The sequence below is a fragment of the Anguilla rostrata genome, chromosome 9 (assembly GCF_018555375.3).
Source record: "Anguilla rostrata isolate EN2019 chromosome 9, ASM1855537v3, whole genome shotgun sequence".
Classification (NCBI taxonomy): Eukaryota; Metazoa; Chordata; class Actinopteri; order Anguilliformes; family Anguillidae; genus Anguilla; species Anguilla rostrata.
This window is the reverse complement of record NC_057941.1, coordinates 28,667,960-28,690,660: the sequence shown is the minus strand read 5'-3', so window position 1 is coordinate 28,690,660 and position 22,701 is coordinate 28,667,960. Positions and strand designations below refer to the sequence as shown.

At 42.5% G+C, this 22,701-nt stretch overlaps 2 protein-coding genes across 4 annotated transcripts; one reads left to right on the top strand and one right to left on the bottom strand.

The window, feature by feature from the left end:
- Positions 1 to 316: 316 nt before the first annotated feature.
- LOC135263496 (ephexin-1-like) lies at positions 317 to 11,651 on the top strand. 2 transcript variants are annotated; one of them, XM_064351603.1, is made up of 16 exons: positions 317 to 524; positions 1,917 to 2,360; positions 3,014 to 3,664; positions 4,249 to 4,306; positions 4,590 to 4,648; positions 4,821 to 5,059; positions 5,706 to 5,866; positions 6,622 to 6,774; positions 7,089 to 7,218; positions 7,944 to 8,018; positions 8,787 to 8,879; positions 9,313 to 9,467; positions 9,859 to 10,023; positions 10,161 to 10,246; positions 10,435 to 10,539; positions 10,750 to 11,651. In XM_064351603.1, the coding sequence occupies exons 2-16, from the start codon at positions 1,997 to 1,999 to the stop codon at positions 10,977 to 10,979; spliced, it is 2,724 nt and encodes a 907-aa protein (XP_064207673.1). In that variant the 5' UTR covers positions 317 to 524; positions 1,917 to 1,996; the 3' UTR covers positions 10,980 to 11,651. The 2 variants fall into 2 exon arrangements, with proteins under 2 accessions (XP_064207673.1, XP_064207672.1); XM_064351602.1 differs by having other exon boundaries at positions 3,008 to 3,664.
- On the bottom strand, positions 11,008 to 22,003 carry LOC135263497 (uncharacterized). 2 transcript variants are annotated; one of them, XM_064351604.1, is made up of 19 exons: positions 21,528 to 22,003; positions 20,860 to 20,912; positions 20,593 to 20,682; positions 19,976 to 20,100; positions 19,165 to 19,308; positions 18,594 to 18,662; positions 18,114 to 18,314; positions 17,458 to 17,554; positions 16,891 to 17,108; positions 16,267 to 16,420; positions 15,916 to 16,124; positions 15,317 to 15,434; positions 14,777 to 14,982; positions 14,102 to 14,219; positions 13,533 to 13,702; positions 12,594 to 12,691; positions 11,964 to 12,115; positions 11,808 to 11,848; positions 11,008 to 11,528 (listed from the first exon to the last, which is right to left on the bottom strand). In XM_064351604.1, the coding sequence occupies exons 1-19, from the start codon at positions 21,566 to 21,568 to the stop codon at positions 11,361 to 11,363; spliced, it is 2,472 nt and encodes an 823-aa protein (XP_064207674.1). In that variant the 5' UTR covers positions 21,569 to 22,003; the 3' UTR covers positions 11,008 to 11,360. The 2 variants fall into 2 exon arrangements, with proteins under 2 accessions (XP_064207674.1, XP_064207675.1); XM_064351605.1 differs by having other exon boundaries at positions 11,391 to 11,528; positions 11,808 to 11,852; positions 21,528 to 21,995.
- Positions 22,004 to 22,701: the final 698 nt, after the last annotated feature.

Below are 22,701 nucleotides of genomic sequence, written 5' to 3'. Positions count from 1 at the left end.
TAACAATATTAAATTCCTGAGAAATGGGGACACTAATCTGACAAAGATTTCACCTGTTGTTGTCAATATTAAAAACATTCTGAACAGTCTTAGGTGATGATGGCAACTTCTGGTTATAATAATGATAATGATAATATTAATATGAAACACATTCATTAATTCAATACAAACCTATACAAACAAACAACAACTATATCTAAACATAGTGGGACAGCAAAACAGGATCAGAAAATGAAGAACTGAGACACCTCACAGGCCCATGCACGAAAGGTAGAAAGCAGGAACTGCAAGCTATATAGGGCACCAATAGATGTTGTGCAGTGCCTGGTGATTATGAGATTGGTCACATGAACCGAGCTCTTTTTGTTCCAGTTGAGAAATACATTTATAGTGAATCACTCTCACAACAGTAAGCCTACTTCTGTTTGGATTACATTTTTTTTCAATTTTTCTTTTTTGACTGCTATGTGTAGATTGGGACAGCGATTGACTCGCATGCACAAGGCTACAAAACTGGAGATACCGTAAGTTGATCGCTGTAAGAGAGTTGCAAGCTTGGGTGCATAGTTTCTAACTTGGAGATACAAAAGTGACAATAGCATAATTAAACAATTGAACTAAGAGGGCAATGGATTAATCAGCTCACCAATGAAAATACAGAGTAAACACATAGGAATAAGTTAAACACTAAATGCACTGTCAACACTGAACTATGTTCATCTGACATTAAAACAGTCTTAGGTTGTAGATTTTCTCTTTCTAGTAAATTGTTTGAAGTAAAGTGTTATGAAGTTAAAGCTTCAGGTGTTATGCATGTACTATCTACAGGCATATGCAAATAATATTTCCGGGGGATAATTTGTATTTGTTACTGCATATTTTGTGTTTGTTACTGTTATATTATTAGCATATCTGCAATAATATTGATTTCCACAGGAGATACACTTTTCTAGTGCTAAATATAGGGATTAACACTTACCTGTTCAAACCTAATTTAATATGCTGTACAATTACAATTCCAAAACTAAAACTCTACACTGTGAGCTCCAAGTCAGACATGAAAGCAAAGGCAATTGCATGTTTGTCTGGTTTGATTGACATTTACTGACTGGTGCACAGAGTGAGCAGTAAACTGCCAGACTACATGTATTGTCCAAAAATAAAAATAAAAACCTCCCTGAAATAATTTCAAATTCACATTATCTTTAAAAAGTTCACCATTCACACATAAATGTTGTAATGATATTGATAAATAAAAGCAGAAAACTTCACTATAACATGCTCTTATGGCAGTGTGACACACTGAGAGACATGTAATGGGGCTTAGTGTAAATGAGAGTAAACTTTCTATAAAGCAAATGTGTAAGTCTAAACATCTGTATCACAGCCATGGATTTGTTACAGGTTTTACTCGTATATAACTGCCTATTGCAGTCACCTGATGTTTACTTTCATGTTGCCACTGTTGAAAGTATCACAAGGGGAAAGACAAAAACAGCCTTCATTGTGCAAAATTCAGTTGGGAACCGAGAGTGCTGTAATTTCCTGTCTCGTCTGAGAATACCAGGCAAGATCAGACTATTGTCTTTAATAAAAAATGTGAGAAAATTTTTTTTTAGAAAAAATGTACGCTCATTTAAATTTGTAACACACAATTAATTGTGAGCCAAATTTCATTGACTACGTTGACCATTAAAAAGAGCATGGCACTTCTAATGACAGCAGAACCAGGTGTGTCACAGCACAAGAGGAACGCGTGTGTTCCTCTTTGAAATTGAGGTCGAGAGCGATGCTGAGAGTTAACAAATGGCTGTGGTTATTTAATTATTCATATTTTGTTTGTCCTTACACTTTTTCATCTTTACAATGATAAATCTTCATGGTGGATATATAGTTCTTCTTTGTCTTTTGTACAGGTAGTGAAGCCCAGCTGTTTTACCGTACAATCTGATTTGAGGGCAGACAAATAGAATTAATTTTTAAAATCCCGTTAAATATGATGTCCACCGAACGCCTGTTTTCCCCCAAACCCCCAAAACCAAGAAAACCTCCACATCTCAAAAAATCGCACTGCCCCCTGCCAGTAGGGAGGGGTACTACTGCTGTCACATCAGGCAGCCAAGTGAAGAAGATTGTGGAACATTTAAACCAGCAGGACAGCATAGTGGTTAGCCCGAAGGCTGAAGAGAGAAGTCAACCCCTCAGGGAGCCAAAAACAACCCCTAACACCAAACACAGACCCCCACAGCTATCCCAGAAGAACAGTCTCTCACAGAGGGAGAGAGAACAGAAGGTCAAGCAGAAAGAAGATGGAAAAGGGCACAGCATCCCATCTATGAATAGGCAAGGGGGACGGTCAGGTAGCTCCATTAAATTTTCTTGCATCACTGTGTATATCTACATTATGTTTCTTATACTTGTGTGATTATTTCCCATGGTTCCTAAGAGGACATAATACTAAGGATGTTGGGCGTTGTTATATTTCACTTTCAGAATTAGTGATATAGAGAAGTGGAAATCTGACCTAGTTCATGCACAGGAAAAGCATGCCAGTCATCTATTTCACTTTTTCCTTTCAATTCCCTTGCTACTTGCTGCTGCTTTCCACTACTTTCACTCTTCACCCCCCTTCTCTGTGCTGCCACAGTGTCAGGAGACAGTCTAGGTCAGAAAATCAGTTCGGAAAGAGGAAGTTTTAAGAAAAAGCAGAAAGCCTGAGTTATGTTTTCTAATGGTGGCAGACTAGCCATAGGGTCACTTCCACATGGCTAGTGGATTGTGGAAATTCAATGAGGAACAGAGAGAGGCTCAAGCACCACCAGAGTTCCAGTCATGAATAAAAGCATTTCCAGACCAGTAGTTTACAACTGGGCCCCTTGACTGATAATTCTATGGGGCCCTTGACAGAGGTTTAAAGTTTTAAAATCCTGAACTCGATTAAACATGAAAAACTAATTAACATCTGTAAAAAAAATCCCTTTGTTCTTGGTCTCTCTTTTTCTGCAAGCTCCAGATGGCATGGAGGTGGAGGCAGAGGTTCAAACACAGAACAAAGATGAAACCGCTCAGGGCTCAGCAGCAACCCCTAGCCTGCTCTGTGAGAACAGCTGCACCTGCTTCTGCCACCAACAGCGACCCAGCATGCAGTTGGTGTGGGTCCCTAAGGAAGAGGAGGAGAAAGAGAAAGAAGAAAGAGACACAGGAAGTGAAGGAGGGAGGCAGAGAAAAATGGAGAGAGTACCCTTAAGTGGAGAGCACATGGAGCAGAGCAACCAGGTAGAGAGGATGAAGGTCCAGCAAGTTCCGGATGCGACCACGACGGATGATAAGTGTCAGTACTCCAAGGCATTCTCCCAGATAACCACCCTGTATCCCACTAAATTCTATCACCGGTCTCATTGGTCTACTCCCATCTCTGGCAAAAGCATACACGTCCAGCTGGGTCCCAAGGTTACACAGGACACTCCGCCTCCTGTCCCTCCGAGAACCCCCCACCAATCAGACAACCTGAATCAAGGCTCTTCCTCTACGTCTCCCACGGCCAAGTTGGACCCCCCCACTAAAGACAACCTGTGTCACAGCCAGCTGCCGCCCCCGCCACCCAATCACCCCCAGCCCCAACACCACAGCGAGATCCTCAGTAGCCGCTGCAGTCCACAGTCAGGTAAGCACGGAGAAAGGTGCATTTTGTTATTCCCTATGTTTGTGCAATCATCAATTAATTCCATATACTTGTGCAATTCTAATTGCTTTCCCCATGCTTGTGGACACTCATTTCCTTTCCTGTGCTTATGCATAGCAAGTTCCTCTAGTGACCTTAATAGTCTTTGCTCATGTGGGTGTCAGAACAAAAAGCATTTTAAATAAAATAAATATATGTGCAGCTTATTTACAAGAACTTGATGGACATTTTATGTGCATCATTAACTCCGCTGTTATATTTACTCCAAAATATTACATATTACATTCCAGTTCATATTTCAGCTGTCTTCTTTCAACTTTCACTGCTATAAAGCTCTACAGTTCATTTAGTTAAAAAAAAAAAATGATTTTGGTTCACTGATTTCTCAGAACAACTTAGATTAGAGTACAGAATAGAGGGTGGGATCTGAAAATTTGCAGTTTTGGAGTATTGGAATGCAATATATTTAATGATAACTGTCCAAGAAGATAGTGATTATAATTAAAATGCAGTCATTCTGAATTTATTGGACGTGAGTGTATCATTACCAAACTCTTTTTCTCCAGAGAACGATGACAATGATTTGGATGGCTGGGAAAAAGTGGACCCAATCAGAGAAGAAGAGTAAGACTAGCTCTTTCTGTTGTCACTGTAAGGCACAAGGCACACACAAACACAAACATGCAGCACACACACAGAAGTACAAACAACATCCATCCCATTACAAACAAGTGGACACAACCAAAACAGACAAACAACCAGTGCAAGACACAGAAATAAGACCTATGCACACAGTTAAATATTGACACTTCCAAAAGTAAGACACATTGGCCCTACATTGTTTGACTTGAACAAAGCTGTCTCACTTTGAAATGTCGAACATTGTTCCTTTTTTTCTCTTTCCCAGGCCTCCCACATTGTTAGCTCAGAGTTTATCCACTGACTTGGAGTCTTGCCTCAATGATGGTAAAACTTGGTGTGATCATTCATTAGGAATCTAGTCATAGACAATTGTATCTGAATACATGAAAATTTTGTCTTCAGATGCAGACTATGTGTCAATTACAGATGCATAGTTGACACATCCAGCACTTCTTCTTCCATCTCTTCACTCCTCCCACTTTCACTCCTATCTCAGAACCTCTGTATCAGGAGTACCGCGCCACTGTCATCAACAAGGAAATCCAACATCAGGCAAAATCTGCCAGCATCGGTAGCACAAGTTCGAGTGACCAGGAATGGGGGGCAGGGGACCTTGGAAACAGTTTGAAGCTCAAGAAGGGCCCCACACAGAGCATTCTGTGGCAGGAGCTGCCATCCGTGAGGAACAGCGGGGTTCTGCCGTCCCTCAGCCCGGCTGATCGCAAACGGCAGGAGGTAAGACCGTTATGTGAAAGAGAAGACGAGAGAAATAATAATATATTAAATTGCATTTATGTAGCGCATTTCTGTAATGCTTTACATTGAAGGCAGGAAATCACCTCACCCACCCAGGTGAGTGATGCACTGCAGCCTTTTTACAACAGAATGCCCACTCCATTTCAGATATGGTGGAGAGGTTTATTGGTGTTATTGAACCAATGAAAATCGTTTGGGTGGCAGGCTGAGGGAGAAGGTCTGTGAATTTTTCCAGGACACCAGTGATCTCCCTTATCTTTGCAAAAAGTGTCATGGGGGTATTGTTTAACATACTAATCAAAACATAGCAGCAGCTGCAGTGAAGTATTCTTGCCACTGCATTGGGGTTTTGGGGCTATATTAATTCTGAGGGAAGATTGCCCCATAATCCACAGACACAACTTCCTGCAGCAATTTAGTTTTCTCACATTTCCCATCCAAATAATAACCCACCCCATACTTGCTTAGCTCCAGCCAATCAGCAGGAGCAGGGTACATGGAGACGTGGCTGAGAGGAGCAAGGGAAAGCTTCAGAACAATAATGCACTGTTGTGACGGTGTCTTAGGCCACACATTTGTGTTTGCTTTCTCTCTCCGACATCTCCCATCACCACCACCACCTCAGAGCATGTTTGAGGTGCTGACGTCAGAGGTGTCGTACCTACGCTCCCTCAGAGTGCTCACTGATCACTTCTTGGACTCACGTGACCTGGATGAGACACTCATCATTCGAGACAAGAAGACCCTCTTCTCCAACATCCTTAGCGTGCGTGAGGTCAGCGAGAGGTAAGAGACGGAGGAGAGTGAGGGAAGGGAGGAAGGGACAGAGGAGAGGAAGGGAGGAGGGCAAGGTGACCCGGGTAGGAAAGGTAGGCACAGGGCATTGCTGCCTTTACTGTTTCACCCGATTTCACTCACTTCAGTACGCAAAAATATACATGTGCACCAGTGGAAGAAAATATATTTGAAAAAGCAGCTGGAAATGCTCAGGTCAGTTCTGCGTTTCAGGTATTTGTTGGCGCCGCAGATGGCTGCCTCGGTGTGTTGACCAAAGCAAATTCCTCGTATGTGTAAATGTACTTGGCAATAAAATACGATTCTGATTCTGATTCTGATTCTGATTCCTCTTCAGGCCTTCTGGACCACATATCTCACCGAACATTACTACATGACCAAAAAATGTGCACTATGCAAGGAGCGTGCTATGAATAAAAAAATTTATGTACAAATGTACACAATTTAATCTTGAATCTTTATTGTGACCCTACTAAAACCAGAGTGCAGTTTCTGATTTTTCACAAACTGTTTCTCTGCTGCTGTCATTAACTGTAATAATTTTTCCTTCATCAAGAGAGAAGTGTGCCTTACAGTGAACATACATTCCTGGAGGAAGGGATGGAAATGGAAATAAGAAGTGAAAGGGAGAGTGTAGAGTGGTAGAGAGGAAATAAGCAGAAAGGGAGAAAATTGAAGGGAGACAGCGTGAAGTCAGTATTGCCAGTAACCTGTACCCGGCTCCTTCCCCTCTGTCCCACTCACAGGTTCCTGAAGGATCTGGAACAGCGTGTAAGCGAGGGCCCTGTGATCTCAGACATCTGTGACATCATCCACCACCATGCCCAGCACAGCTTCTCCCCTTACATCGAGTACATCCGCAACCAGGTCTATCAGGAGAAGACCTACAGCTCCCTCATGTGAGCACAATGGCTGAATAGTATAATGGAACAGGGCTGTGTTGCAAAACAAACACCTGAATCAACTAATCAATTTACAGTCTTACATCAAGACTTGAGTGAGTAATTTACTCAAGTATTTTAATGCTGGTTGGAATAACTGCAAAAATATGGCCCTTCTTGGATGAGAGTGGAGACCTCTGGGTTGAAGGAATCACACCATTACATGCTATATTTTGTCTATTGTTTTTTTTTTTTCAATGATGCCTGTAAAATCCTCAAGATGCAATGATTCATTGACATGACTGCGCTGTACCTCCGAATCCACTCCGCAGGCAGAAGAATGTGCAGTTTGTGACGGTGATTACTCGCCTGCAGGGGTCGCCAATGTGCCAGCGTCTGCCCTTCACCTCCTTCCTGCTGCTGCCCTTCCAGCGAATCACGCGCATAAAGATGCTCATCGAGGTGGGAGGGGCAAAGGGTTTTGATTAGGGAAATGGACAAGGAAATCAAACGTGACTCTGGGCCATTACTGTGGCCCAAATAGCAAAAAATAAATTACACACCAGTAAAATATTTTAAACTTTTGATTGAGATCTTTAGCTTCATCCATGCATGTAAACAAGGTCCTCTAATGTGATGAATATTGTTACATGACATAGTGTGATAAGGTACCAACTGCATCATAATATCTTATTGTGATGATTTCAGATTTATCAAGATTCCTGTCAATTGATATAAGTCATTCTGGATGATGTTTGCTCATTAGCATTTACATTTAGGCACTTAACAGATGCTCTGGTCTGGAGTGTTTTATACAAGCACGTGCATATCGATTTAGGCAAGGAGCATAGCTGGTGTCACCAGTGTCTCAGCCAAAGGTATCCGTTAATACATAAACCTACAGCATAAAGTTACTATTAGTTACTAGTAGTTGCACATTTACTTTACTGTGCAACTACTGTGGCAGACTAAAGGGATTTTGCGAAAGTATCACTTTAAGCAGCAAAAAGATTGAGGGTATAGTGTTATATATAGCATAGGCTGGGATGGTAAACTGATAATAAATGCAGTTTAGTGCTTGATGCTTTCAATCTATGGTGGGACACAGAGTGGCTTCTGACAACAGTAGTGAGCATACAGTATAACATGAGCTCATAATGTAAGATGCAATCTCATTGTGTTACCAGAATATCCTGAAGAAGACTCAGGAAGGGACCAAGGAAGAGCAGACTGCCTCCCAAGCGCTGGCCGCAGTATCTCAAGTGAGACCGTCTGCCTCACTGTTTCTGTGACTGCGGGGCTAAAGCACCAAATGAGACAGGCCACCTTGTTACCTCTGTGTCTTCTACACATGAAAATGTCCAGAGTTAATTCAACTTTAACAGTGTTCATTTGGCTAGTCCAGAGTGGGACCAAATGTTATCTGTTAGAGTTCAATTAACTCTGGACATTTTACTGTGTTGTACATACATAATTACACAAGTTAGTTTTAGCTTATGTAATTATGTACTGAAGGTCAGTGGTCTGAGTTGGCTTGAACGGTAGCCACCAATTTTAGCCTCAAATACATGAGACTGTGATTAATCAGAAGCAGTAACTGGCCATGGGTTTATTAGCAAAGCATGTCCCTGGAATTTGAGCGTCATGTTGTCAACCTGGGCAGGCACATTTTACAAGGCTATGAGCCTGACAAGTGAGGCTACAAATACCTGAATACAGAATAAAAACCACCCTAAAAATCTCAAAGTGGAGTGCTCTCTGTTTGAGATCTGGTGTCCATACACATAATAAAAATGTCTGAAAAGAAACATGAAAATTTGGTGTGGTAAGAAACATCCCTTGAGCTCATCAGAGCAATGTCTTTCCCAAAAGACATCAAAAGTAACTTGTCGGCATAGTTGGATGGCACATTAATACCATCATATCTGGGGGCAGTCTGAGTACCATTACGATACACTACCAAGAGATGTGACATGAAAATCTAGGGTTTCAGTGACTTCCAAACACCCCACCCCCACCCTCCATCGCAGATCATCGAGGAGTGCAATGCTCAGGTGGGGAAGATGAAGCAGATGGAGGAGCTGCTACACATTGCTCAGATGCTGGAGTTCCACAAGCTCAAGGCAAGCACAGCTTCATCCTCCCTTGTAGACTATAGAAGTGATTTTTTTCATTATATTTATTATATTTTCAGAATGTCCATATATTTACACCAGCGGTGGGTGATTCTGGTCCTGGAGGGCTGGTGTTGTCTGTAGGTTTTTGTTTCCACAAATTACCCTGGCTAAATGAGCTAATTGGCTGTCGGTTGTCGCCAGTGTTTGTTCACTTGTATATTAGATCACAATAAAATGTTTCTTATAGGGACACAAGGACAGACTTTGGCTGTCACTCATGCACTTATCAAGAAATGTCAGATGGTGTAAATGCCAAGGCTAATTAAGCAATTAAAGGAAGAAGTTGTCACGAAAACCAGAAACAGATACCGCCTATCTCATTATTTTATTTTCTAATGTATAAACAAATGAAAATGAACAAAACCCCTCCTATCCCCAGGCCATACCCATTGTCTCTCAGAGGCGTTTCCTCGAGAAACGTGGCGAGCTACAGGAGATGACCAAAGGGGGTGCCCTGTTCAACCTCCGCCCCAAATTTACCCCCATCTACCTCTTCCTCTTCAACGATCTCCTCATCTTCACCTACAAAAAGAGGTTAGCCTGCCGTTATTTCGCTTGTGGTGTTTTGGACAATTATGAATTTGACAAGGAGTATGTTAGCAGTGGACTATGTTCCCTCATAGACAGAGATGACCCAAAAAACAATGTTGTTATGACCCCAAAGTGCTCTAGCAGGGATCAAGCTCATCACTTAAACTTTAAATGTGTGGACCAGAGATGCTTGTAGCCCTAAAGAACTGCATAGATTGTTTACACCAGTGGCCAGAACTGTTAATAGGCATTGGTGTTGAATGATTTCATAATGAAGGTTATATTTTGATCAGCAATGTTCATTTAATATTTCTAATTTCTAAAACCACTTTATGGAATTACTAATGCAGCTACCCGTTATGAAATAAGCTGACAGAACCTTCTCCCGCGCCAGTTCGGATCGTTACATCGTGACTGATCATGCCCACCGATCACTGGTCCACGTGCAGGCCATTAGTAAAGAAAAGCAGGGCTCGGGGTTCGATCGCTGCTTCTGTCTGATGCTGTTGGAGAACCACCAAGGCTGCACCTATGAGCGTCTGCTCAAGGCTCCCACAGAGTAAGAACAACCCTGCAGTCTTAATAGCACCGTATGTAGAGACTGACATTCAGTGAGAGAACTGCCCTACAGTCTTCTCATGACTGTACACCGCACTTTATTCAGTCTCTCAGTTGTTTCTATTCCTGTGCATGCAGGTCTGATATGCACAGGTGGATGGCAGCATTTCCTAATCTCACTGGCCCCGGGAGAGATGAGGATGAAGTAGTGTATGAAGACTGGGGTGAGTAAGGATCACAAACATCAATGTTGCATGTGTGGGAGTGTAGTGTTTATTGGCTTTGCCCATATGCATGTAACGCATATGCATGGGCAGCTCTATTGATGTGTAAGTGTAACATGCTTGTGAATGCTTATGTCATGTTAGTTTATAACATTCATGCATGCATATACATGTGTGCACTGTCCCAGACTGCCCACAGGTTCACTGTTTGGAGCAGTATGTCGCTCAGCAAACTGATGAACTTGACCTGGAACCGACTGACATCATCAACGTCTTGAGAAAGACCAATGAGGGTGAGCGGAGCAAGACAAAAGAAAAAATTCTTAATATGGTTGTTTATCACACTTCCCACCAATATCATCTGCATCTGCTCTCTTTTTCTTTATTCTGCCAATCACATCTCTATTTGCAACTACATTATTCTTCCAACTCCTTCCCCCCATACCACCACACAAACATGAACCACCCCCCTGACTCACTCACACTTCCTCTCTCTCTTTCAGGTTGGTACGAGGGAATCCGTCTCTCTGATGGAAAGAAAGGATGGTTCCCAGCTAGCAACGTGCAGGAGATCACCAATGAGCATGTGCGGAGACGCAACCTCCGTGAACAGTACCATATCATCCGGGTCGCAGCGCAGACGAGGCCTACACAGGCCCACAAGCCTGAACCGACCCCAGGAGCGCTGTTCTACGCGACAAATAGCGAGGTGGCGACGCAGAAGGGACAGTAACGCCCCCTGGTGGCTATGTTAAGCATGCACATCAAGGCACTTGCGGGCCTGAAAAATCATCCATTACGGTGTTCCTGGATTCCTGCGATGACAGCCAAATTAACATTCTCTCTAGCCGGGATGTAGAAGAATGTGACTATATCGCTACATGTAAAATTCAGTATTAACGGTATTAAGTATGAATGCGTGAATAGGTCCCCCCATCTGAAACAGTGCCGTTTGTAGTTATACTGATTTTATACCGAGTGATGTTGCTTGGTCTTTGACCATTATATGCAGTATGTCCTGAAAATCCACAGAAACTGCGGAGTTGTACACAACTGAAAAGTTTTTGGCTCTGTTGTCGTGCTGCGGGGCCACAGTGATGTCGCATTGAGCTTATTACGGACAAACAGAGAAGGCACAAACATGCACATTTGTGAATTGAGGTAGGTTTATTATTCTCCGGAGGATCGCAGACGTCAGGCGGGGCGGAGCCAGGGCCCATGAGGGGCGGAGTCGGGACCTCCGCGTGTCACCATGGTCACCTCCGAGGACAGGAGGCCTTCTCTAACAGGCAGGACAAGGGGAGAGCTGTTATGTGCCAGCTCTGAGGCTTGTATTTGTGTCTAATAATCCCATTTTATTATTACTTTGTTGCATTACTCATACAATAAACATACCTTAACTATTCATCACTTTCAGTTGAGCATTATAACAATGCAGATAGAAATAATTTAAATCATTGTCATCATAATCATTTAGATATCCAATCACATTCAGTTGTGTTGTACTGATAATAATAATAATAATAATAATAAGCACATACTAGAAAATCTAAGAAAGTACCTTTTGCAGATCTGGCCTTCCGGTAGACCTTTCCTGGCCTTCTACCTTTAAGAAAGCAATGAAAAGATTAGACATACTGAAACCGTGTGGAGTAACAGCACCTTCCTTAAATTTGGACAGTGGAGCTAATGAAAGCACTGGCCACAGCCACGCCACCTCCTCTGCTAGCAGGGCGTCGCTGCGACCCCTCTCTGCGGGACCTGACGGTTCGTCTGTGGGATGAGGGGACCACAGAGACAGCCGGCCTGAGATGGTAGACTGCCCGACTGCGTTCATCATTCACCGGGTAGCGGCAGCTAACGGGAAGCCTGAAAAAAGGGGACATTTTAGCAGTGAAGAAGAAAGTTAAATTGCAGTGTCGCAACAGCAAATGGTTCTGGTGCTTCTGTAATGGTGTGTGTGTATTTTCCTTGGCTTGGGTGCACTCAAACTCTTGGAAGTCAAGGTCAAAATCAATTATCAAAGCCAAACATCCTAATGAGTGACTTTACATTGGTGTTTTCATTGTTGTAGTTTAAGGAGTGTAGTGAACAGATAATTGTCGTTTCACAACATAATTCCCAAGGCTTTTTGAAAAACTCTGGCCAAAGCTGCTTTGTGGAAGGGATCCTTCTAATATCACAACCAAGAAAGCATTATCAGTCCCATCCCTACCTACAGTATCATTAATCATAAAAAAAGAAGAAAAAGTTAATCAGTAGCATGAAGCTTGGATGAGTTTCACACCAAAAAGCCTTATTTTTTAATTGTAGGTGTGGGTGAAATGAAAAAGGTTGTAGCTCTCACCTGTAGTGGAAGTGAGGGTGGGTGAGAGGGTTCCCTGTGGGGTACAGGGCTGGGCTGTATCTCACTTCGTTCACATACACCACGTGATTCCCTTCAAGCTGGGGTGCAGGGAGGACGGAAGGTTGAATGAACACATGGAAGAAAGGAGGAGTTGGATTCAAAGATCTGTGCTGTAGCTGAGTCAGCCATTCTTTTTTGCTCTTAATGACTGAATCAGCCCAATCATTTGCATGATCTGACTTTTCTAGCAAAGTCAGGAGGTACAGTTGAAATGTTTTACTGTGGTCTGAACCAACATTATGCATTCAACTCTTAATAAACTTAAGCAAGAACAATTGGTTGGAACAAATACCAGGGTACTCCTGTGCCCCCCAAGACTGGGGCTGTGCACTCCAAAGTTATGGCCTTCAATTATGAATACAGCCCATCTTCTCAATTTCCAAAAGGCCCAGAGGGGCTTTGCTGACCCTGCCACTTAACACCAGCAAGTAGGAAATAGACAAAAGCTTCTAAATCTATATTCTACTTTCAAGCATAAATTCACTAACCCAGGGGTGGGGCACTATTCCTAGAAGGCTAATGTGCATGTAGGCTTTTATTTCCATCAATTACCCTGGCTCAATAAACTAATCATCTGTATACACCAATGCTGATGCACTAGACCAGGTGTGGCCAACCCAGGTCCTGGAGAGCCGCAGGGTCTTCTGGCTTTTGTTTCTACTCGCCACTTAATTGATCAATTAAAGCAGCTGATTACAGTTAACTCACCTCACCTGGTTTCATTTGTCTCAGTGGTTATTGTATTGCAGGTGAAAACAAAAACCAGCAGACCCTGCGGCTCCCCAGGACCGGGGTTGGCCACCCCAGTAACTAGACCATGGTAAAACATTCCTCCCGCCTGTTGTTCAAATTTCCTTCAGCTTAAAGGGGTCCACTCACGGTTCTGATGGTACCACAGGAGTCCAGAGGGAAGCTGAAGAGTACCCTGGTGTGGTCTGTCTCTCTGGGCCCACAGCTGGGGTCCAGCAAGGTGGTGTGTCTGGGTTCGACAGGCAGGGTGATGTGGGATGTGTCAACCACCAGAACCATCCACCTGTCTGGCAGGCACACTGTGGAGAGAGGATGGGGGTACAGCACTGAGCTAGATTACACCTGTGTACGGCTTTTGTTTGGTCAGTACCCCTTAATATCTTTACAGCCTAAAGAGACATACAGTTAAATAGATATTCAGACTAAGACAGAGACAGAGAGATCACATTAATAGCACAGCAATAGCAGTGATCACATGACACCTGCACTTATATGAATACATGGTAAAGTGGTGCAGTATGCAAACTAAGCACAAATGCATAAACATAACACATAAAAGAACAGTAAAACAAATACAAAGCAGTCATCTCTCTCAAGTCCCTAATAGCAGTGGGAAATGAAATGTCTACAGCTTTAGATCTGATATACTGACAGGATTTTTAATAATGTTTTTAATGTAATGCAACAATGTATATTACCCAGAAGCTCTCTGATGGGAAAGCAGCAGCGCTGGACAAAGGTGCTCTCCACGCTCCCCGTCTCCCTGTCCATGAGATTCACCTGCACACTGACTACCAGCCCACGCAGCGTAAGGTCCTGAGAGACAGAGAGAGAGAGAATGGGGAGAGAAAGAGGAATGAGCCTCCATATGGACTAGCTACAGCACTCGTCCAGAACTGTCATTAGACAAGTGGCTCCAAACAATAACATTAAAATATATACAGTATGTGCCCACACGCAAACAAGTTTAACCGAGCGCAAGTGTGCATGCGTCTATGAATAAACAGGGCTTACAAGATGCAAACTAAGAGAAGTCTAAAAATTTGCTTTGGAAAGACTGTCTGTTTGGTACGAGACAAAGTGGATGTCATATTCGTTATATACCATGGGTTCTTGTGCTCCATCACTTTAAAGGTCTGCTTGTCATTTCCCAATTCCAAGCAATTGGAGAGTGCAGCACTAATCATTGTTTATCACTGTGAAATGTTCCTAAGCTTGTAGCGTCGCCATTTGTAGCAGCGCTATGGCCCAACACTGATCTTAAGAACAGCCCCCCATTGCCAACAAATGACAACTCCAGAAAGCCAGTATAATAGCTGTCGATATGAGGAAAATATACTTTAGATGGTCTGTTGGGACATGATTCTGCTCACCTCATAAACCATGCCTATGCTGTAGAGGGGCAGCTCTAGGCTGTAGTAATCTTTCTGGGTCTCCAGCACATAGCCGCCCTGTTCCACTAGCTCCCAGTCCAGCTTGTGACCTCCAAGGTACACTGCCCACTGGGAGTCCAGGTTCCCATGATGCACCAGGATCTGTACACCTCTGTTTGTGCAGTTACCCTCCAGCCTAGGAAAAACTGGCAAGTGCAGTGGGAGAGGGGTGGTGGAGGGGTACAGGACAAGAAAGGAGGATAGGCACAGAACCATAATTGCAGCCAGGCTCAAATTGTTCTCAATTGTCTTGTGTTTTTTTGGGGGAGCACTGCCCAGAGATAAGCAAATGTACACTATAAAGTGTCCTGTTAGAAAATACCGCTAAAATAAAAGCGGTGTATAAACATGGCAAAAAAGATGGAGGTAAAGTTTTCTTTGCAGGTAGATATAAACCATACAGAAAAAGCCAGGAGATCATATTACATGTAAAATACACATCACAAATACATGTGTATTACACACTGCAGTACTGCTTACCAACATCTTGCAGATCACACGCCACAGCAGCAGGGTGATTATAAATGTCTCCGTGTGGTGAGATGAGCAAAGTGAAGGTTACTGCGAGCATGTACCTTCGGTACCTCCCACCTACATACTGAATAACAGTGAGGAATGGCTCAGTAACTGGGCAGCCTGTTATGTAACCCCCTACACCAGGAGTGTCAAACTCCTGTCCTGAAGGGTTTAAATGCAGATTTTTGTGACATATTTTCAATTAGCAGCCAATATACACCTTGGGATCGAGTTGTACGGACAAACAGTGACCTAAATGAAGTGCCTATGTTCTGAAAACACACAAGAAACCAGCAGACATTGTGGCTCTCCAGGAGTTTGAAATCCCAGTCAAATACTGCAAGAGATGCTGAATTAAGTAAGGAGGGGGTCTAACCACAGAGAAAAGTATATCCTGGTGTGTTGCGAGTACTGGGATGTACTATGTGACAATTCATTGAAAAAAATCAAACATTCACAGTTGCTGAGCAGGAAATGTTTTCAAAAGCACATGTTTTAAGCACATGTTTTTAAAATTAAAATACCAAGGAAACATAGGTGTGTCTGCACGGTTGTGTCTTCACCTTTTTGGAGATGAGGGGGTGGGAGAACGGGGCCTCCAGTTGGTAGGCGTGGGTGCCGTTTGGGAAGGACATGAGGGAGACCTTGAGTCCCAACCGCTCGGCTTTTACCCAGGACACTGTCTCACCCCCCACAGTGATGTTATGCAAGGAAACATCAGGGGCAAACGCACCCAGGGTAACCGAAAATACCCTTTCTGATGGAACAGTGTCTGGGGAAGGGACATAAAATCCAGGTGTTTCTTATAAAACATACTACAGGCAAAATGAATCAATGAACATTCATTATTTAACCTTGCATCTGTTATAAACAAAAATACTCATCATCATAAAATGTATATTTAATAGACTCACTATTGAGAAGCATGGGGGTCCAGGGAATGGGCGGGGTCCACAGGGGCCTGAAGGAGCGATGTTGGGTCAGAACCCAGCGGCTGTCCTCCCACTGGTGCATATAGAGCAGGTCTATGGAGTAGGACTGGAAGTACTGTCCATCAACCACATGACTCTAGTGGGGGGGAAATGACAGCCAAATTAATTACCACTGTGCATTTAAAAGAGCCAGTGAAACATTTAGTTCTCATTTTTATGGATGCAAGTTAACATACAGTACCTTCAGTTACTATCGGCACTATGTGCTGACAGATCTATTTGAATGAAGATAACTGACATGCTCCTCTGAGCTTGTCCAGGGAAGTGGCATTAGGATTACTAGATTTTGGGAGTAGGGCCAGTATTTCAGATAACATCTCAGAGAAGGAGTGCTGATCTAGGATCAGCTTTGTCGTTTTGTTCATAACATAAGGTCAGGCTATAGCCTGGGGAATACTTATCCAAGACCAGGACTCCTACTCTTAATGAATATGGGCCCTGATCTTTCAGAGGATGACCCAGTAGCTGCAGCACTGAGATGCAATAAACATTACCCTGTAAATATAAATAGCCTTTAACAAATGCCTGGTAATTCTATTGTTGTACCTTGACGTACCCCCCCTCAGCTCCGAATGGAATCCTGATCTCCACGATTCCGTCCCGTAGCCTGATCTCATAGCCTCTCCGCTGGATGACACAGTCACTCAGAAGGTGACCCTCTACCCCCACGCTTGCGCTCCAAGCGCTGTACCCAGCATGCACTAGAGGGGGCAGGATCTTTGGGAAAGTCCACAGAACATGTCCATCATCCATGACAGCTTGATCTTCAGAAACAGATAAACAGAAAAAAAATAAGACCGGGGAGGGTAGGCAAAATAATCTGAGGTTAATACCACAGCATGAGGTTGACAATCATTTGTCCTTATTTTACTAACACAGAAACCAAAATGTTTACTGAACATCAAGGTGGTGGGGAGGGAGGATGACTTGGGAAATTTTACAATTATTTTTGGTCTTTTGCTAAGGACTTGGCTTCAAGTCACACATTCTAAGTAGTTTGTGCCTTTTCTGTCTTTGTTCTCATTTAGTCGGTTCCACAAATAACTGCCTCCAATTTGTCTAAGCTTGTCAGATTCTTGAAATCAGCTACAGCATACGAGAAAAAAAACATACTTATAGGACAGGCCACTGAGATGTCCACCGTGTGAAGAGTCCAGAGGTGGCTGTAGAATATGGTTGCACTGACAGCCTCCACCTCATCTCCCCTCTCCTGGGAATGGAGATATGGATTTTGAGGAGAGAGTGGATAAAGTTCAAAATTCTCCAAAGGAGGTGAACCAAGGTTTACACAGGGTAGACGAGACTGGATGCAGAGTTAGAGTATGAGCTGCTAGACATGGATGAGCATTAACTTTTAAACACACGGGTCTCACAGAAACACAGCACTCCAGTACGGGTGCTCATCTCATCTCTAGAGGCCTGCAGGATATGCTGGACCTTTCACCTCAAAAATCTTAGGTGAAATATTGTTGTCTCATTGGCTCAAACTAATCAAATCATAGTCATTAAGAGTATGATTGGTTGAAATGTACAGTATTGTACTAAATAGTAATGATTGTCATTCTCCTCTGAATGTTGTGTGTTTATGATATATACAATCCCTCTGCATCTGGCTGACATTCAGGATATAAAAAAACAAATCAGGATTTCATAATTAATCAGAGGGGAAAAACATGCATCCCCAAAGACTGGAACCCCCTGCTCTACAGTGACAGAGACACAGAGACAGTGAATCTCAGGTGGAGACTGGGGGCCGATTGTATCCTGACCTGCAGTGTGTAAGATAAGACAGAGGAGTAGTTACAGCGCAGCAGGATTCGGTTTTCGGTGGCACTGATGTGGTACCCTTGAAGGTTTGCCTCAGCCACTGTTAGCGCCTTTTCCCTAGAGGGGAGGTCCCCCTCCCCCTGGGCATGGCCTGGCATGCGGAACAGCACCCGCCCCTCCTTCAGCCCCTCCTCCTCTGACCCCTGGAGGAAGTGACATCAGTCCACAAGAGCATGGGGTATGGATTGGGACAAGAGTGAAAAGGTTTTACTGTGGTCTGATGTTGCAGTGGATCTGCATTTGCGTATACAGCTGTTTATTAAATTAAGCCAGAATAATTTGTTTTAGGCTAGCAACAGGGGCATGTATATTGAATGATGTGTGCATAGGTTTACATGCAAATGTGAACAATCAGATGTTAGCAATAAGAACATTGTCCAACAATAGCTTGTCATTCGGTGGGGTGAGAGGACGGCACATACTGTAGAGGATGATGTCATCCCCTCCAGGCCCATTTGAGAATCAGGCAGTATCTGCTTCTCAACAGACACCTGCAAGACAAATTATGACACCAATACCCTGATTACTGATGTCAATAACAAGACAAAAAAAAGTTAAACTCAGTTTAAACTCCTATTCAAATTCAAATACAGAATGTTTTTTTGGCGTTAAAAGTAATCTTGCTGAAGTATTAAAATATATTGGTAACAACCTACCAACTGCCCCCCCCGCCCAACAGCCAAAAGGGTAAAGAGTAACCCTCTGTACCCCTTCTAACAAACACAAACATTCTAACCACATTGTGAACACGAAAAACAGAATTTAAACCAAACAAGACACCTGTGCTTCAGAATGCATGGGGACTGCAACTGATATAAATTTAAATGATTTATGATTGATTATGAATATGAATAAACGCATAACAGCAAGCATCTGTGGTACGAAGAAAATGTAAGGAAAAATGTATTATTAAATGCATATTAAGCAATGGGCCTGGAATCGATCAGAAAACAGGCTCATAAATGCTTACAGCATGGCCAAGTGTGACCTCACCTCCATGTAGTCCTCCTCACAGACAATCTCACGGGGGCTCCAGTGCTGCTGAAGGGGGCAGGTTAAAGCCAAAGGGTAGGAGGTCTCCTCGTCGTTGGCATTCTTGTTAACAAACCACACAAGCAGACGGAACTCCATGTCTTTCTGGAACCAGAGAGAAGAGCAACACTCTTCCATCTGTACTTTTTGGGGGCAGTAGCCAATAGTTAAAATGAATAAAGCACCTCACACATTATAGCCAGGCTGGGGAACCCTGTACCTGGAGCACTGGATCTATTTATTTTCTGACAATTATCTTTGTTCAATTAGCCATTATACAGCACTATACAACTATGCTGAGTTTTGGAACCATTAAGTAAACCACAGTGAATCGGTGCATAAAGGGACACAAGAATAGGCTTCAGCTGTCATTCATGAGCAGCTCATCAGTAAATACAGCTCAAATGCCAGGACATGCAGTAGACTGGGTGAATTAAATGATCAAGAGCAGAAGTTGGCATGAAATCCACGAACTGATTTGGGCCTCCTTGCCCAACAGATATTTACAGAAGTGCCTGCAGGGGAAAAGAAAGTGTCTGCAGGGAAACATCAAATAAGCAGCACTATAAATATGACAGAATCATCGATTCCTCCTCATGTTCTGGCAACATCCCCACAGCATTGAGCACTCAAAGCTATTTAGATTTAAATTAGCGCGCATATCATAAAAGTGAAGTACGGAACCCTGCTCTTGGCGGGACCTCAGGGCTTCATAACAATGTTGTGCACTAATATGGAACAAAATGGCTGGTCATCCCAGAGCAACACTCACATGAAGATCCACATAGCAGGCGAGGTATGACACTCGAAGCACCAGGTCTCCTTGCGAGTCCAACACCATGGAGTAACCGCACTCTGCGGCCTGCTGGCTGGTCAGGGAGTGCATGCCGCTACCATCTGAGGTGGAATGTGGATGGTAGAACATGCAAAAAATGCATTAGTTCAGGGGTGTCCAAACTCCAGTCCAGAGGTCTGCAGTGCCTGCTGGGTTTCAGAGTGTGTCAGCAAAAGGGATTAAGTGACTGATTGACTAAAACACATGTTGCCCACACGCATTGTTCTCAAGGCCTTAATTGGCTGCTGATTGAAACAAAACCACAAATACCTGCAGACACTTCTGTGTTAAATCATGAAGTACACAACTCCAGCCCTGAAGGGCTTGTGTGTATCCTGGCACAAATCAAGGTGCCCTGTTATGATAATTAAACCACACCCATCCCCTAAAGTAGTGAATGAGTATGCCTTGTCATGTGTCAACAGTTTTTACTGACCCCCTTAAAATGATTGAACATTTATAATGATTTCCCCCCAATTCAGGTCATTCTGTAGTATTCCAAAACACCAGATGTGCACTTCTGTAAGCACACAAACACACACACAGTGTCTCACCTTCAATGTCAAATCGAAACACTTGTCCAAGAAAGCTGGATTTGACAGTCAGTGAGAAATGGCGATCTTGGCACTCTGACCTGAACATCTCTTGCCAAAGGAAATAATTTAGAATTAACATTAACATTTACAATTGTTTAAAACTCAGAGTTCAATTGAACATAATTAGGGCCTGTATGTATAAAGTTTAAACAGGTGCTTTGTGTTTTACAGCTTGTACAGTTTTACCGCTCTCCCCCCACATGGCCATTGCCTGGGTTAACTTACCAGAGAAAACAGGGTCTGGTACAAAGGTAGATAAGACACACAGCAGGAGTATGCTGGGAGAAAGAATGAGTAATGAATTAAACAAAACAATAATAACTGTGCTTTATTTATTTCAGACCATTGATTGAAATTGATCTACAATGGCACAAATAATAATACAAAAGTAAAGAATTAAGATTTATCGATAAGATTTAAGTTTTAAGATTTGCAACAAAAAATAAATAAAGATATAAAATAAAACAAAAACATTTCTGAAAGACAGTAGGCCAGTTCGCCTATTTATTTAGAATTTCTACAGCAGTTGAGCAGCATTTCAGCCGCAGGGCATTTTTGAGCTTACAGTCAGAAAACATAATGCGACATTTAAACCAAATGTGACAACCAGTGTTTTATATAGATCATTTAATCATAACCATTAGCCTGAAGCTTTACGTTAGGTAGTATATTTCTGCGGTTTACTTACAAAAAAGCAAACTAAATAAATATGAATAAAATATTACAAAAATAAGATAAGTAACGACCAATTAGCGTTAATATTTCTGTTCTAAAGTTTTCTGAAAATATAATTAAAATATGAAATGAAAATGTAATTTGCACTAATAACTGTGCCTCAATTCTATCGATTACAATGAAAGCTAGGTAAGCCAAGCGCTTAAAAAGTAGCTTACCTGATGAGCCTTTCGTGGACGTTTTCAGTGCATTGATACATAATTTCACTGTTGTCAAAGTATTTCGAAAAGTTTCTTAACTTTCTTGTTAATTTTCTTCTTTTTTGAAATTAAATTTCGAACATGTAAATTAAAACGTTCTGTCGTGGGCTTAATTTCGACTGAACAAAAACACCTGACACGCAGCCTAATTGATGGTAGTGATTGTGCACGTGGTCTTGATTTTTCTCTTTGCTGTATTCCGAAAAAACGTCTCAGAAACTTCTCTTCACCAAAAGATCGACTAAACGTAATGAACATATTTATTTAGCCTACTACCGTTGTCTCTGTACAAGTTTTTTGTTCAACACCTGCAGAAGCTCCAAAATGGACACGTTTCTGTAAATTCCGGTAATAACTAAAATTTTGGTCAAATTAAGTGGCCAGCTGGAAACCCTTTAGCATGCTGAAAAGTCTTGCGCGTAGTTACCTGTCATACTTGTTAGCTTATGATACATTTGTAATAGTTACAGCCTTCTCGAGATGGAAAGAAACCGAAACTATATGTGGTACTAGGACCTCCAGTGGAGGTAATGCCAAGCGATGTACTTCTGCCCTGTGGTCCAAAGAGGGCAGTGAAGGTTTCGATTGAAGCCATAATTACCAAATGCCAATATCTAAAATACATGCGCAGCGATAAGGCACGACTGTGGTTCCTTCAAATGTGAAGTTGCTAGATGGGTATAAGAACCCAATACACATGTTATCAACGATTACATTCACATTACTGCTTCAGTGTAGCCATATTGTATATACATATGTAATTGTGTCCACATTTACGTCAAATACAATCATTTTAAATTACTGCATGCAAATACAGCAACGCCAGAAATATTTAAGGTATCGTTTCGTATAGCTACTTCTGATCCTCTGTTCTGATATGATTCACGAGAATTCAACAAAAATTCATTCCTGAACCAGATTTAAACGAGAGCAAACGAGAGGAAAATAAGCCTATGCGCAAATACGCAACAGGCAAGACAAATTAGAGAGTAATTTGAAAGTCTGTGTTCTACACAGGCTAAAGCCATTTAACAACCGTGCGTGGCACTGCTCCTCGCCCTCTTCTGTGTATTTGTACATATTTAAGTGTCATTAATAGCGACAGAATTTTCCATTATGACAGTGCTGAGAT

Coding starts and splice junctions, on each gene's coding strand:
- LOC135263496 (XM_064351602.1), top strand. CDS start 1,997: ATGATGTCCACCGAACGCCTGTTTTCCCCCAAACCCCCAAAACCAAGA. Junction 9,468..9,858: donor ATCTTCACCTACAAAAAGAG/GTTAGCCTGCCG, acceptor CTCCCGCGCCAG/TTCGGATCGTTACATCGTGA. Junction 10,540..10,749: donor CTTGAGAAAGACCAATGAGG/GTGAGCGGAGCA, acceptor TCTCTCTTTCAG/GTTGGTACGAGGGAATCCGT.
- LOC135263497 (XM_064351604.1), bottom strand. CDS start 21,568: ATGTATCAATGCACTGAAAACGTCCACGAAAGGCTCATCAG. Junction 17,109..17,457: donor CTCAGTGGCCTGTCCTATAA/GTATGTTTTTTT, acceptor CTGTTTCTGAAG/ATCAAGCTGTCATGGATGAT. Junction 16,421..16,890: donor CTGAGGGGGGGTACGTCAAG/GTACAACAATAG, acceptor CCCCCCCACTAG/AGTCATGTGGTTGATGGACA.